This window comes from Anabrus simplex, chromosome 13 (genome assembly GCF_040414725.1).
Source record: "Anabrus simplex isolate iqAnaSimp1 chromosome 13, ASM4041472v1, whole genome shotgun sequence".
NCBI lineage: Eukaryota > Metazoa > Arthropoda > Insecta > Orthoptera > Tettigoniidae > Anabrus > Anabrus simplex.
In genome coordinates, this window is record NC_090277.1 from 84,788,396 (window position 1) to 84,803,143 (window position 14,748).

General features: G+C 42.4%; 1 protein-coding gene across 1 annotated transcript in view; it reads right to left on the reverse strand.

The window, feature by feature from the left end:
• kat-60L1 (katanin p60-like 1) overlaps positions 1-14,748 on the reverse strand; it is a 59,228-nt gene that overhangs the window by 20,915 nt on the left and 23,565 nt on the right. Inside the window, exons 2-5 of the mRNA XM_068230063.1 lie at positions 12,320-12,543; positions 9,729-9,837; positions 3,989-4,355; positions 2,651-2,830 (exon numbers count right to left, since the gene is read on the reverse strand). Of these exons, the coding sequence (XP_068086164.1) occupies positions 2,651-2,830; positions 3,989-4,355; positions 9,729-9,837; positions 12,320-12,543 (880 nt within the window). The remainder of the gene's footprint in view (positions 1-2,650; positions 2,831-3,988; positions 4,356-9,728; positions 9,838-12,319; positions 12,544-14,748) is intronic.

Here is a 14,748-nt window from a genome sequence, read left to right on the forward strand (position 1 = left end):
TAAATAAGCTCCGACATTCCTCACGGAGTTCTTATTGTCTGACAGGCTCACAATTCACTCCCCAGGGCTGATGTGGAGAGACATACATCATAATTCATTACTGTCTCGGATTCATTTCCAGCCAGTGAACGTTTAGCAGACACTAAGTCCCTAGTACACGAACTGTTTGACTCAATACTTTATCATTTCCCGGTCCATATTGATATGACATATTTCTTTCTTGCATACGAATAATTTGTTCCTGAAAATTTTTCCCGTATTCTTGTTACATCATGTTTAACTTGAAACCTCAATCTTCAGCCCATCTTAGTTGAACGTCTGTTACAAAAACCTTTTCTGATAAAAAGTATGTTATAATTTCAAAGTCATCAGAAAACTTTTCTCTTACCACTGAGGTTCAGGTTGTTAGTTGTTGTTATATACTTCATAACACAAATTAAATCACTTCAAATTGTTAAAAACGACGAAAATAATTTTGAAAATGATGATTTAGTGCAAATTTTACAAGTAGAATTTTTGAAACCAATCAATCAAGAATGTTGAAAATAAGGTAATACATTATTCTGTGGAATGAAGAGCAAGTTTCAACCCTCGTTCCTTTTCTCTGTGGGGCCGGGTATGAAGTAAGGTGTATATTCGTTGCGAGATTTTACGACCGGATGTATTTATTAACGTCAACCTCATCAGAGGAGTTAATCAGATGAAGTGAATGACGTGATAAAAAGGGCACTAGGAAAGTTTTGCAATGTGAGTGAACGCTTTAGAATTTTTCAAAATAATTTCCACCACACTCAATACACTTCTCCATACGTCGAAACCAGTCACTGAACCAACTCTGCCACTTTTCTTCGGTTACATTTTCACACTCTTGATCCCATGCTGCCACAAGCTCTTCGTCGGATAAAAAACGCCGCCCTTTCAGCTTCATTTTCACTTCTGGTAAGAGTGCGAAGTCACATGGGGCAAGATCAGGACTGTATGGAAGGTGATCAAGCACAGCCAACCCTGATCTGGCAAGAAAATCCACCGTTACATTAGCACGATGTGCTGGAGCATTGTCGTGGTGCAAGAGCCAAGTGTTGAGCCGTGACCTTGGACGGAGCTGCTTGAGAGCCTGGATGACATCAGGAAGACAAGTCTCACTGTACCGCTTCGCAGTAACTGTCCTTTGTGTTTCTAGCACAACCCGAGTCAGGATGCCCCGTTTAGTGAAGAATACTGCAATCATCCTTTTCTTCACTGACCTTGACTTTCGCACAGTCACAGGAGTACTCTCATCTTCAAACAGCCACACCTTGTTCTGGGATTTTGTTGGGACATAGTAATAATAAAGTCAAGTTTCGTCACCTGTAACGATGCTATTGACGTTATGTGAAGTCCCATTTTCAAACAGTTTTACCATTTTTCGGCACCATTTCACTCAATGTGCCCTTGCTTCCTCTGAAAGTGAAGGGGCACCCAAAGGGAACAAACCTTTCTAACATGGAGATAGTCGTGTAGAATTGAATTAATAGCTCGTGCAGGGATGTGGAAGGTCTCTTCTACCTGCCGATATGTCAACCGCCTCTCTTGCTACAACATTTTCTTCACAGCTTCAATGTTTTCCTTAGTCACTGATTCAGACGTCGCCCAGAACGAGGATCGTCTTCAACCCCAAAATTTCCCCTCTGGAACTCTTTGTACCAGCGGAAAATATTGTTGTCCGATGTGGACAGTCATTCCCCAGCACAGGAGTCATTTCCACCAGGCACTGGTCAACAGTTTATCCACGAGCAAAATTGTAGCGGATAACTGCGCGATATTCACCTTTAGACCACACTGACATCTTAACTTGCTTTCAATCCCACTGCTTGGTAACAACCGGTGTGAAGGTCGCGCCTTGCTGTCTTCTAGACCGGTTTTCACGCCTCTTTTCATCCCTCACCATAACACGGGTGTCCAGCCAACCGTTTTTGCTTATTGCAAAACTTTTCTAGTGCCCTTTGTATATGAAAGTAGGAAAGCAGAGGGTGAAACCCGGTGCCGGCATATAGCTTACTCCTGTTGAATAGCACCAAGGGGTCTGCTCAGGGCTTAACGTCCCCATCCTACGGACGAATCACCATCAAAAACGTCACATGCCCTCACTCCATATGAACACTACTGAGAGTTTTGGAATTGAATCCAGGCTTTTGGCACGCAATCTAGTGATTAAAAATTGTATACCACCACCTCTTCTACCCTGACGGCCAACATTCTGATAGTGATTTTTTTACATATCAGAATACATGTACATACATACATACATACATACATACATAGAGTGTATCATAAGTACCTGTAGAAATGACGGGGGCGGGTTCTTCTCACTAAAACCAGGCCAAAATGTCCTATAAACCTATACTCGGAAATGCTTCGTTTAGGAGATACTGTATTATTGAAACAACACTTTACAATGACACATTACCTTTTTGACTTTGGTAGTTCACCGACTAACCACGGTGTGAGACTATGTAAACTTGACACCTTAACGATCATGGCCACCAGGCGAACTGGAGCAACTTTCAAATATAAGACACGGAGTTTCATTTTGATAGGGGTTATAATATCAGAGTAGTAGAATTTATAAGATGGTCTAATTTTCAATGGTGGAAGGTGTATGCCCACTCACCATCTCGAAGAGCAGGCGGACCAACTTCTCGGACTCGCCCCGGTACTTGGAAGTGAGAGTGCTGGAGGAGACGTTGAAAAAGGTCGTGCCGCACTCCGTAGCCACCGCCTTGGCCAGCATCGTCTTCCCCGTGCCCGGAGGACCTACCATCAGCACGCCTTTCCACGGCCGTCGGATGCCCTGGAACAATCACAGACTCGAATATGACCATGCATACTTACAAAGGTACATACATACATACATAGACTGTATCATAAATACCTGTAGAAATGGCGGGGGCGGGTTTTTCACACTAAAACCAGGTGAAAATGTCCTATTAATCTATACCCGGAAATGCTTCGTTTAGGAGATATTGAAGCAACATTTTACAATGACATTACCTTTTTGACTTTGGTAGTTCGTAGCAAACGTTCATTCAACTCATAGCAACTCAAAGACAATGTTTAAAACGTCCTTCTCGTGCACGAGTTTCCAGCGAACACCTAATGTAGGCACGCTCACAATGGCGACTCAACTGAATGTAGGAAATGGAGCGAGGGTGTTGGTGTATTGCTGAATTAAAGTTTGCCGCGTGGAAACGGCCTGTTACTCTTTTACCATGTAAGGTATGGCATGCATTTTATTTTTTGCCACCATGCAAACTTCACCGACCCCGGCTGGGATCGAACCCGTAATCTTGAGGTTATAGATCCAAACCCTCATTATTGCAGAATACCTCCTCGTGGACAGTCGAGATTTTCTTCTGAAGACGCAGAGCAAAGTTCTCTGTGAAATGTAAAGAATTTCACCTTGTTTTCTTGACACGGCATAAGCCCAAATATTATGTCAAAAATATTATTCTTACCTTAAAGAAATCCAGCATGAGGAACACCATAGCCTCTTACCTTAAAGAAGTCCGGCATGAGGTTGGGTAACACCATAGCCTCTTACCTTAAAGAAGTCCGGCATGAGGATGGGTAACACCATAGCCTCTTACCTTAAAGACGTCCGCCATGAGGAACACCATAGCCTTTTACCTTGAAGAAGTCCGGCATGAGGATGGATAAAACCATAGCTTCTTACCTTACAGAAGTCCGGTATAAGAATGGGTAACATCATAGCCTCTTACCTTAAAGTAGTCCGGCATGAGGATAGGTAACACCATAGCCTCTTACCTTAAAGTAGTCCGGCATGAGGATAGGTAACATCATAGCCTCTTACCTTAAAGTAGTCCGGCATGAGGATAGGTAACACCATAGCCTCTTACCTTAAAGAAGTCCGGCATGAGGATAGGTAACACCATAGCCTCTTACCTTAAAGAAGTACGGCATGAGGATAGGTAACACCATAGCCTCTTACCTTAAAGAAGTCCGGCATGAGGATAGGTAACACCATAGCCTCTTGGAGGATAGCCTTGGCCTCGTGTAGTCCCGCCACTTTGCACCACTGTACAGCAGGATGTCTCTGAAGGATGTCTTTCTCCAGCGTCTCCACCAGATGCGGCTCGTACCCCGCAGGGTTGAACACCCTCTCTTCACGCTCATCGTCCCCCGCCACATCCACATCCCCGCCACTCCCACAACTTCCGCTGCTGCTGTTCCCTGAGCTCACCACTGGAGATAGTTTCTTGACCACGGGCCGAAGAGAGGGTGCCCTCATCCCCCGAGGCAGGCGGTCTACGGAGCGGGACTTACGAGCCAGCCCAGCTTGACTCGTGTTCGAACTTCTGAAACACGAAGTTGGTTTCTTTCTTAACATAGTGGAGAAAGTAATTTTATCTGTGCACCTCAAATTCTTGGCTCATACTTCACCATACCAAAGTTGAACATACTGTAGGTTAAGTTAATTTTTTGTTTATGTTTTTCTTTGTCTCGACATCGCAAAAAAGCGGCCAAACAAAATTTCTGTGATATCATTTGATTGGTATACAGTGGTGTAGCAATATTAAGGAGAACTCCCTTGATTATTAATATGTATCGAAAAGCTGTACATAATAAGAGCTGTATAAGATGTAATGTAGTTTATGTTGTTGAAGTTTCATACGCTTTTATCATGCGAGGAGTCCGACGCGTTTGTTGAATGGTCAGCGTACTGGCCTTCGGTTCAGAGAGTCCCGGGTTCGATTACCGGCCGCGTCGGGGATTTTAATCTTCATTGTTTAATTCCAATGGCTCGGGGTCTGGGTGTTTGTGCTGTCCCCAACATCCCTGCAACTCACACACCACACATAACATTATCCTCCACCACAATAACACGCAGTTACCTACACATGTCAGATGCCGCCCACCCTCATCGGAGGGTCTGCCTTACAAGGGTTGCATTCGGCTAGAAATAGCCACACGAAATAGCTACACGAAATTATTATTATTATTATTATTATTATTATTATTATTATTATTATTATTATTATTATTATTATTATTATTATTATTATACAGTTCCAGTTTCTCGAGTACTGTTGGTGAACATCTTCCAGTCTGTCTTATTGAAATACATTCTGTTGTTAGTTACGTCCTCCTATGTCCCTCCCTTAACTGCAAGGTTCATCCTTACGCTGTCCATCCGTCCCGTGTGTTCTTACTCTTCCCGCCACCCGTTTTCTTGCTACAAGTAAGAGAAACAATGTTGCTGGAAACACTCCTCAAATTTGCTTCTGATCTACGCGTAGTTCATTCCCCACAGGTTGCATAAATTTCGTCTCCGGTACAAAATCGTCTTGCGAGCAGTTTTGCGGACTGTTGTGAGTGGTGGTGGTGATGATTATTGTTTTAAGAGGAAGTACAACTAGGCAGTCATATTCTATATAACACTAATCAGAGATAAAAATGGAAGGGATCAGAGACTTCGAAAAATAAAGGTATCGGCCAAAGAGAGACAAGAGCCTCGAAGGGCATGAGAAATGAAAGCCTCTCTAGGCCTCGAATGTTCTAATAGCGTCGGGGTCGGAAAAGAACAAGAGTTGACCAAGGGAGGTCGGATAGTATAGATGAAAGTGAGGAGCCTGGCACAAGTAAGTGGAAGCAATGCCAGGACTCAGCTAAGGACCTCGTGGACGCCAACCCACGCTCCCAAGTTACGAGCCCTTGGAGCTCCTTTTAGTTGTCCCTTACGACAGGCAAGGGATACCGTGAATTTTATTCTACCGCCCTCACCCACAGGAGGGAGACTATGGACGCCTCTAAAATACCGATCTGTCAGTGGTTTCACTGTCCAGCTCCATGGATAAATGGTTAGCGTGCTGGCCTTTGGTCACAGGGGTCCCAGGTTCGATTTCCGGCAGGGTCGGGAATTTTAACCAGCATTCTAGCACGGGGCCTGGGTTTACGTGTCATCTTCACCATCATTCCATCCTCATCACGACGCGCAGGTCGCCTACGGGAATCAAATCGAAAGACCTGAACATGCCGAGCCTAACATGTCCTCGGACACTTCCGGTACTAAAAGCCATACGCAGTTTCATTTTTCAGTGGTTTCACTGTCACTGCTACTACCAGTTTAGCATATTTGTAGTGTGGTTTGCCTACACGAGGTACGTCACGGCGCTTCACGCAAAAAGCAAACAAAGTGTAATCACACATACCACCCGCATTACAGGAATGCAGTAAGTGAAGCATATTCAATTTACATCACGGCGCTCAATCTCGGCAATGCGATGCGCATAACAGACATGTAGGAAGGGTAGCTTCTCCTACGTAGTCACGGCGCACTCGACTACAGAGCTAACGCTCGGCTACGCCAAGATAAAGGCTTCTCGTCCACTGGAGGCGGAAACCTGCGAACTGCGAATTCGGACGAACCTGTGCGAAGTCTGTTCGTCCAGAATCGTGCGTACGCTATCGTCCTTTGGCTGCGTATTCGGCCGAGTTATTTAGTAGGTGTATGTATGAGATGACGGCGTCTTCTGAAGATTTATGTGATCTCTATGCATTAGATACGTGTCTGCTAGCGAGAAGATCTCAGAAAAAAGAGACGGGAGTGGGTAAATGATGTTATCGGAAATCGAAAGACAAATATTTGGTGAATTGTCACATATACGGGCTGATCTGGAAAAGGACGAAAGACATTTGATTATGTTCGCATGGCATGTGAAACATTTCGATACATATGACAAGAAGTACAATAACTTTCAAGAAATTGTTTCACCTGAAAAACGTCTAGCTGTAAATTTGGGGCAAGCAATATTCATTTTGAAATGAGAAGCTGGAGAATTTCTGTGAAGTGGTATAAAATGAATAAACCGAACCAAACCTCATGGCACAACAGCCTCGAAATGCCATGGCCTACCAAGCGACCGCTGCTCAGCCCGAAGGCCTGCAGATTACGAGGTATCGTGTGGTCAGCACGACGGATCCTATCAGCCATTATTCTTGGATTTCTATACCGGATAAAGTGAATAAACTATATAAAATTAAATTTATCTGGCTCGCCCATGTCTCTCGCCACCTCACTCCATAACAACTTTTACACATCCCACAAATACTTCCCACCTTGTACCCACCTTTTCAGCATTGATGATAAAATGCAGCTCTTCGGCCGAAAAATCTAAACCAATCTGGATAGTTCGCAGGTGTTCGTGCGTTCACTGACGAACAACGCCGGTTCCAATGGACGCAGTCTCCCTTGAATTCAGCGGTTTGGATCGTTCGGCCGTTTTCGTGCGTGTTCGTACGAATTCGTCATCGCAGCTTTTCGCAGGTTTCCGCTTCCAGTGGACGAGAAACAGATAGAACGAATGCATAATGTGTTGAGTAACTTTCACGACCTGCAAGGGAGACATAAGATTTCCTAACTAAGAAAGTTTCGACTTAAATAATATGTGTTATGGCTGGTGGTCATCGGAAATTAGCAGCCGTTGATCGACGCGATGCTTTCCCTTCACTTCTGTATGTATGGTTTTTGAAGGCTGGACGTTCTTCCCTTTGCTGGGGATGCAGACCGAAATTTTCGAAACGTACTTCTAGAGAAGAATGCTTCGAATATCCTGAGTAGAAAGGAAGACCAGTGAAGAAGTCCTCAACTTGTTAAATAACAAAGAGCTTCTAACAACCATCAAGGTGCATCAGGCACATCATGAAAGGTGAATGATACGAACTTCTCCACCGGGCGAGTTGACCGTGCGGTTAGGGGCGCGCGGCTGCGAGTTTGCATTCGGGAAATAGGGGGTTCATATCCCACTGTCGGCAGCCCTGAAGATGGTTTTCCGTGGTTTCCCATTTTCATACCAGGAAAATGCTGGGACTGTACCTTAATTAAGGCCATAGCCGCTTCCTTCCAACTTCCAGGCCTTTCCTGTCCCATCGTCGCCATAAGACCTATTTGTGTCGGTGCGACGTAAAGCCACTAGAAAAAAAAACTTCTCCAACTCATCATTGAGGGAAAACTGAAGGAAAGCGATCTGTGGGGAGTCGGAGATATTCCTGGCTTACGGGAAACCACGTCCACATCCTCTTTAAACAACAACAACAACAACAACAATATGTCTGTGTAGTTCTACTTAGTGTCTGTTAGTTTCTTAGTGTGAAGTCAATACTAAATAACGTTTTAATTGTATAATCACGCCGTACTTCTATTTACTAATAATAATAATAATAATAATAATAATAATAATAATAATAATAATGTTATTTCCTTTACGTCCCACTAACTACTTTTTAAGGTCTTCGGAGACGCCGAGGTGCCGGAATTTAGTCCCGCAGGAGTTCTTTAACGTGCCAGTAAATCTACCGACACGGGGCTGTCGTATTTGAGTACCTTCAGATACCACCGGACTGAGCCAGGATCGAACCTGCCAAGTTGGGGTTAGAAGGCCAGCGCCTTAACCGTCTGAGCCACTCAGCCCGGCCTTTTATTTACCTGTAATACATGTGTATTATTGTTCCTTTTGTGAAAGCTTTGCTGTATAGTATTGGTAAGCGCACTTAAGTCGGTAGACTGTCGACCTTTTACGTCTCTATCGAAATTCGCTCAGAGAGTATCAAAAACTTACCATTTCGTAACATTTCTTTTTCAATTTTGATGTCTACCCACCTCGCCCCCCCCCCCCCAACCGCCATGCGCCGCTATATCCATCATACATGGGTACCTTTCTTGTCTATATTTTTTGTGCCTCTCACCCCCACACTCCTAATTCCCAATTGCTGCTACTCTTAAATTCCGTCCAGCAGTTTAGTTGTGGTACCATTTCGGAAGGTAGAAGCCTGCCTGGTGGCCGTGATCGTTAAGGCGCTGAAGTCTAAACGGTCTGACACCGAGGTTAGCCGGTTCGAGTCCCGTTGGTCGAAAAAACTTCACCATCAGAATGTTGGCCGGCAGGGTAGGGGAGGTGGTGGTATACAATTTATAATCACTAGACTGCGTGACAAAAGCCTGGATTAAATTCCAAACCTCTCCGCAGTGCTCATATGGAGTGAGGGCATATGATGCTGTTAATGGTGATTCGTCCGTCGGATTCGTGAAGCCTTGAGCAGACCCCTTGGTGCTATTCGACAGGAGTAGGCTATGTGCCGGCACCGGATTACACCCTCTCCCTACTATCATATATCGCGTCATTCATTTCATCTCATTAACTCCCCTGATGAGGTTGACGTCAGGAAGGGCATCCGGTCATAAAAACCCGCCACGACAGATTCATCTCACCTCATACGCGACCCCGTAGGGAAAGGGGACGAGGGTTGGACAAACAAACCATTTCGGAAGGCAGACAGATACTTCATTTCAATTTCATACTGAAATGAAATGAAATGTAGTGCCGGGAGTGTCCGAGGACAAGTTCGGCTCGCCAGGTGCAGGTCTCTCTATTTGACTCCCGTAGGCGACCTGCGCGTCGTGATGAGGACAACGTGATGATGAAGACGGCACATATACCCAGTCCCCGTGCCAGGGGAATGAACCAATTACGGTTAAAATTCCAGACCCTGCGGGATCGAACGCGGGACCCCTGTGACCAAAGACCAGCACGCTAATCAATTAACCACGGAGCCGGAAAATTTCGTATTTAGAGATTATGAACTGAAAATCATCACTTAATGAATAAGTAACTTTGAGTAAAGTAATATTAGCGACGGATATATCTGTTACTCTTGTTAGAACTGAAACTGACCGTCCCCGTGGGTTGATGGCGGGTAGAGCAGGTTGTATCTCGGGGTCTCTTCTCCTCAGGGAAGCCACCCACTTGTCTGCTGCTACAGTACCTGGGGCGGCACTGCCTCCTTTACGAGAATCATCACCACCTCTGGGTTCTGGAACATAATAATAATAATAATAATAATAATAATAATAATAATAATAATAATAATAATAATAATAATAATTTTATTTGGTCAGAAACAAATCTTATGTTATAAAGATGATCTGACGAATATGATGATAAATCAAAGAGATTAGGATAACGAGAGTTCAGAATTTATACGCTGTAGAGAGAAGAATGTCGATTCCATAGTTTTCGCGTCCCTACCCTGATTGGTGACAGTTCCAGTGACAGTTGGAATCATACAATCAGGAAACGGTGATTACTGTTTTTGGTCACTTACATAGACTCGATAATAAGAGGCTCACAGAAGAAATTTTCAACTTAGCCTTATCAATGAAAAATCACAATAACTGGCTAAAGGAAATTAGTAGAAGACGCGAATGAAATTGGCATTAATGAAGGAACCATTCAAGCTAGACAAAACTTCAGAACCTTAATTCACAAACACAAATTTTCTGTAAAGCTCACTCGACTAAGTACAAAATGGTCTAAACAACGTAAAAACGAACACAGCGAGGGGATGATGAGATATTGGGATGAAAAGAAGAAAAGAACAAAGCAAGTGATAATAAGTTGAAACGCACTCCTTAGTTCGATATAACGAATCAAAAAAGTCTTGGTTAATGGCATTTATCCCGTGTGGAATGACGAGTCTTCAAGACCAAGAGGGGTCGAACAGGAAAGTTGCAACCGAGCAGACTGGCGTAAGTAAGTGGGTGGTGGTGATTGGTGTTTTAAAGCGGGCAACCATCCTCTATTAGCAGCAGTCAGAAGAAAAACGGAGGAGATCCGACACTTGGAAGAATGGAGGTACAGTAGAACCTCATTAATCCAGACTAACTGAGGCTCCAGGTAGTCCGGATTAAACAAAATAACTTATGAAATGAACCAAGTATTTAAACACTCTGTTCAGTAATATGAACGAGCACAGTACAGTATTTTAAATTTAACAAATACAAAGGATATTTAGTATACACGATATAATGCAATAAAGTATTAGACTGTACAAAATACAAAATAACTGTAGAACATAGCAATCAAGGCACACCTTCACTGACTACACCTGATACGCTGATCTTTTTTTGTCTTCCTTTGACATTAATATCTTTAATAATTAACTCACACAGATCCCTGAAATGTTCGTAACATGGAGTTATGTTATCTTCAATGTATTTAATGACAATGTTTAGCTGGTCTTTAATTTCACTAAGTTTTCGCTTAGAGTTGACCTGCTTCATCCTGGTCATATTCCTCCGTTTCAGTGCAGCGATCACACTTTCAACGATCTCCTGCTCTGTGCTCGTAACTCAACTTTATACTCTAACTGCATTTATGTATTATTATTATTATTATTATTATTATTATTATTATTATTATTATTATTATTACCAGTCTTGATAGAGTACGGATGTGCTGAGTGAGTGCTGAGGAATGGGGAACACGTTGCAACAACATAGGACTTCGATAGTTAGCTGGCCGAGCAGATGGAAGAGTAAAGAGGTAAAGAATAAGAAGATGAAAGATGTGAAAGAGCGGATATCAGCAGTGTTGCTAACAATAGGGGGTGTGGAGATGAACCCAGGTAAGGCCCAGTGGGCTCTCCTGGATGGGAAGAAAATGAGGCGATAAAGGAGATGGTGAAGGAAGCATGTCAAACGGAACAAGTAAGGGAGTTGATAAAGGAGCAATCAAAGGATATAAAGCTGTGCATCAAAGAGGAGATGAAAGAGCTGAAGATGAAATTGGAGAGTAATATAGAAGAGAATACTGAGAAGAAGATCAAAAACTTGGAGGAGGAGCTGGTTAAGGAGCTAACGGTTACCAGGAACCGTGGGAGAAAAGAAAGTGGACCTAATGTAAAAGGTGGTGGATGTGGTTCAGAACAAAATGAAGATTAACTTTAGTGAGATGGACATTTACGGCTTATATAGAATAGGGGAAACTTTCGCTGTTATCCACCGTGATGGCGGACTTTGTGCTAAGGAAACTTAAAAGGAGGGGAAGTGTGGTTGAAGAGCGATATGGGTACTGAAGCAACTAAAGACTTTAGAATTTCAAGGAAATACTTATGGCCGGCTAAGCAGCAAGATCTGAGGTCAGCAGCTGGTTGTTCGGAACGGAAGATGGTCACGTGTGTGGTTGGTGAACAAACTACAGGAAAGGGATGGAAAACATCAGCAGATTAGGCACCAGTCGGCTGGTGAAGGAGAAAGGAAGGTCGAGACGAGTTCAGATGTGATGACGGAGCAGTGAATAGCAGTGCTATTATTATTATTATTATTATTATTATTATTATTATTATTATTATTATTATTATTATTAAACGGCTGTCCAGATTAAGCGAAGCCCGGACTAATGGGGTCCGGATTAATGATGTTCTTCTGTATTGCCAAAGGAAGGAAGACGAGCCAGTATTTAATGTGAAGAGGATGCGGACCCACCTTGTGGTATGGGGTTGTGGTGCGCCCTCACAGGACCCGGCCCGCTCGCCTTGTGGTTGGCCGGTCGCTGCGGGTGCTGGGTGGCCGCTGACCTCCTAGTTGTCGTCCTTGTCGGCCGGTGGGTGGTAGTGATCTTGGTGAAGGTGAACGGGGAAAACGAGTCCAGGATCAGCGAATCCATCATCCGCGCCACCTGGTGGAAGCCTGAGTGGGATGCCGTCGTGCTGCAAAGACAGAGAATGAGTTGTAAGTGTCGCTTAGTGAACTCAGGCACGTGATGTAGGCTACAGTCCTCTCGGAGAGGTGGTACACGGACGTCGTACGTTGTGACGGCTGCGTTTAAAACAATGTCAAACCAAATATTCAAAGAACGAAGACGATTGAGAGATCTCCACACAATCCAACTTCCTTCATGAGCAGGTGGAAGGGCGAGGCCTGGTAGACTTAATAATAATAATAATAATAATAATAATAATAATAATAATAATAATAATAATAATAATAATAATAATAATAACAATAATAATAATAATAATAATAATAATAATAATAATAATAATAATAATAATTTTATTTATTATCGTTCCGGCCATCTACGGACCACGTTTTACAGTCTTTACGTTATTTTTCACCAGTCCTGACTTCACATTCTGCCAGTACTTCTTCATCCTTGCACTGACTTCTTTCTTCTGTTCTTCTGTGTAGGTTCTCTTCTTCTTCTTCTTCTTCTTCTTCTTCTTCTTCTTCTTCTTCTTCTTCTTCTTCTTCTTCTTCACAAGTTCTTCCCCAGTCTCCTGGAAACCCTTGAACTCCTTCACTTTTTGTCTAAATTTGTTTCTGTCCAGTACGTCCTCTTTTTCTAGTCCTATCCTGGCCAGGTCGGTCCTTACTTCCCGAAACCATTTTGGTTCCGTCTTCCTTAGGCTGAAGAAGCTGAAAATCCTTTTTGTCAGTCGGTTGGTGTCCATTCTCTGTAGATGTCCATAAAATTGAAGCCTTCGCTTTTTCATCAATACGACGACTTCCTCTGTCTTCTGGTATAGTTCTTTGTTGGGTCTAAGTCTCCTCTCCCCACCTTTCATTTTCGGCCCCAAGATCTTCCGGAGCATTTTCCTCTCTTTCTTCCTGATGTTCTCTAGATCTCCCTTTCCAATCATGTCCAATGTTTCTGCTGCGTATAAGCATTCATGTCTGATGACTGTGTCCAGATGTCTTAATTTGGCTCCATGTGACAAAGCTTTCTTGTGGTAGGTGTCTCTAGTTAGCTGATACGCTGTTTCCATTTTTCTCGCTCGTTCTATCAGAGCTAGCTTCTCTGATCCATTCTCTTGAACTATTTCTCCAAGATACTTGAAGCTCTTTACTCTTTTGACTTTCCCCTCTTTCAACTTTAACATTTGGGGAGCCTCTTTGATGTTGGTCATAAATTCAGTCTTACTGTGTGATATTTGCAGTCCAGTCATTTCTGCTATGCTATAATAATAATAATAATAATAATAATAATAATAATAATAATAATAATAATAATAATAATAATAATAATAATAATAATAATAATAATAATAATAATAATAATAATAATAATAATAATAATAATAATAATAATAATAATAATAATAATAATAATAATAATAATAATAATAATAATAATAATAATAATAATAATAATAATAATAATAATAATAATAATAATAATAATAATAATAATAATAATAATAATAATAATAATAATAATAATAATAATAATAATAATAATAATATGTAGATAGATAGATAGATAGTGGGCTCGAATCCCACTGTCGGCAGCTCTGAAGATGGTTTTCCGTGGTTTTCCATTTACACACCAGGCAAATGCTGGGGCTGTACCTTAATTAAGGCCACGGCCGCTTTCTTCCCACTCCTAGGCCTTTCCTATCCAATCGTCGGCATAAGACTTGTCTGTGTCGGTGCGACGTAAAGCCACTAGCAAATAAATAAATAAATAAATAAATAAATAAATAAATAAATAAATAAATAAATAAATAAATAAATAAATAAATAATAATAATAATAATAATAATAATAATGTTATTGGCTTTACGTTCCACTAACTACTTTTACAGTTTTTGGAGACGCTAAGGTGCCGGAATTTAGTCCCAGAATCGAACCTGCCAAGTTGGGGTCAGAAGGCCAGTGCCTCAACCGTCTGAGCCACTCAGCTTCGCAATTTGGGTATTATATTTATCACCAAGCAGAGATGCCGGGCGTGTTAACGTACTACGGGTATGGAGCCTAACTCTTCATTCGGTACGGGAGTGGTTTCAAACCCCACCATCGGCTGTCCTGAGAATGGTTGTCTGTGGTTTTCCATTTTGACTTGGCAAAGTGGTGGTGATTATTGTTTTAGGAGGAAGTACAAGTAGGCAACCGTTCTCTATGTAACACTAATA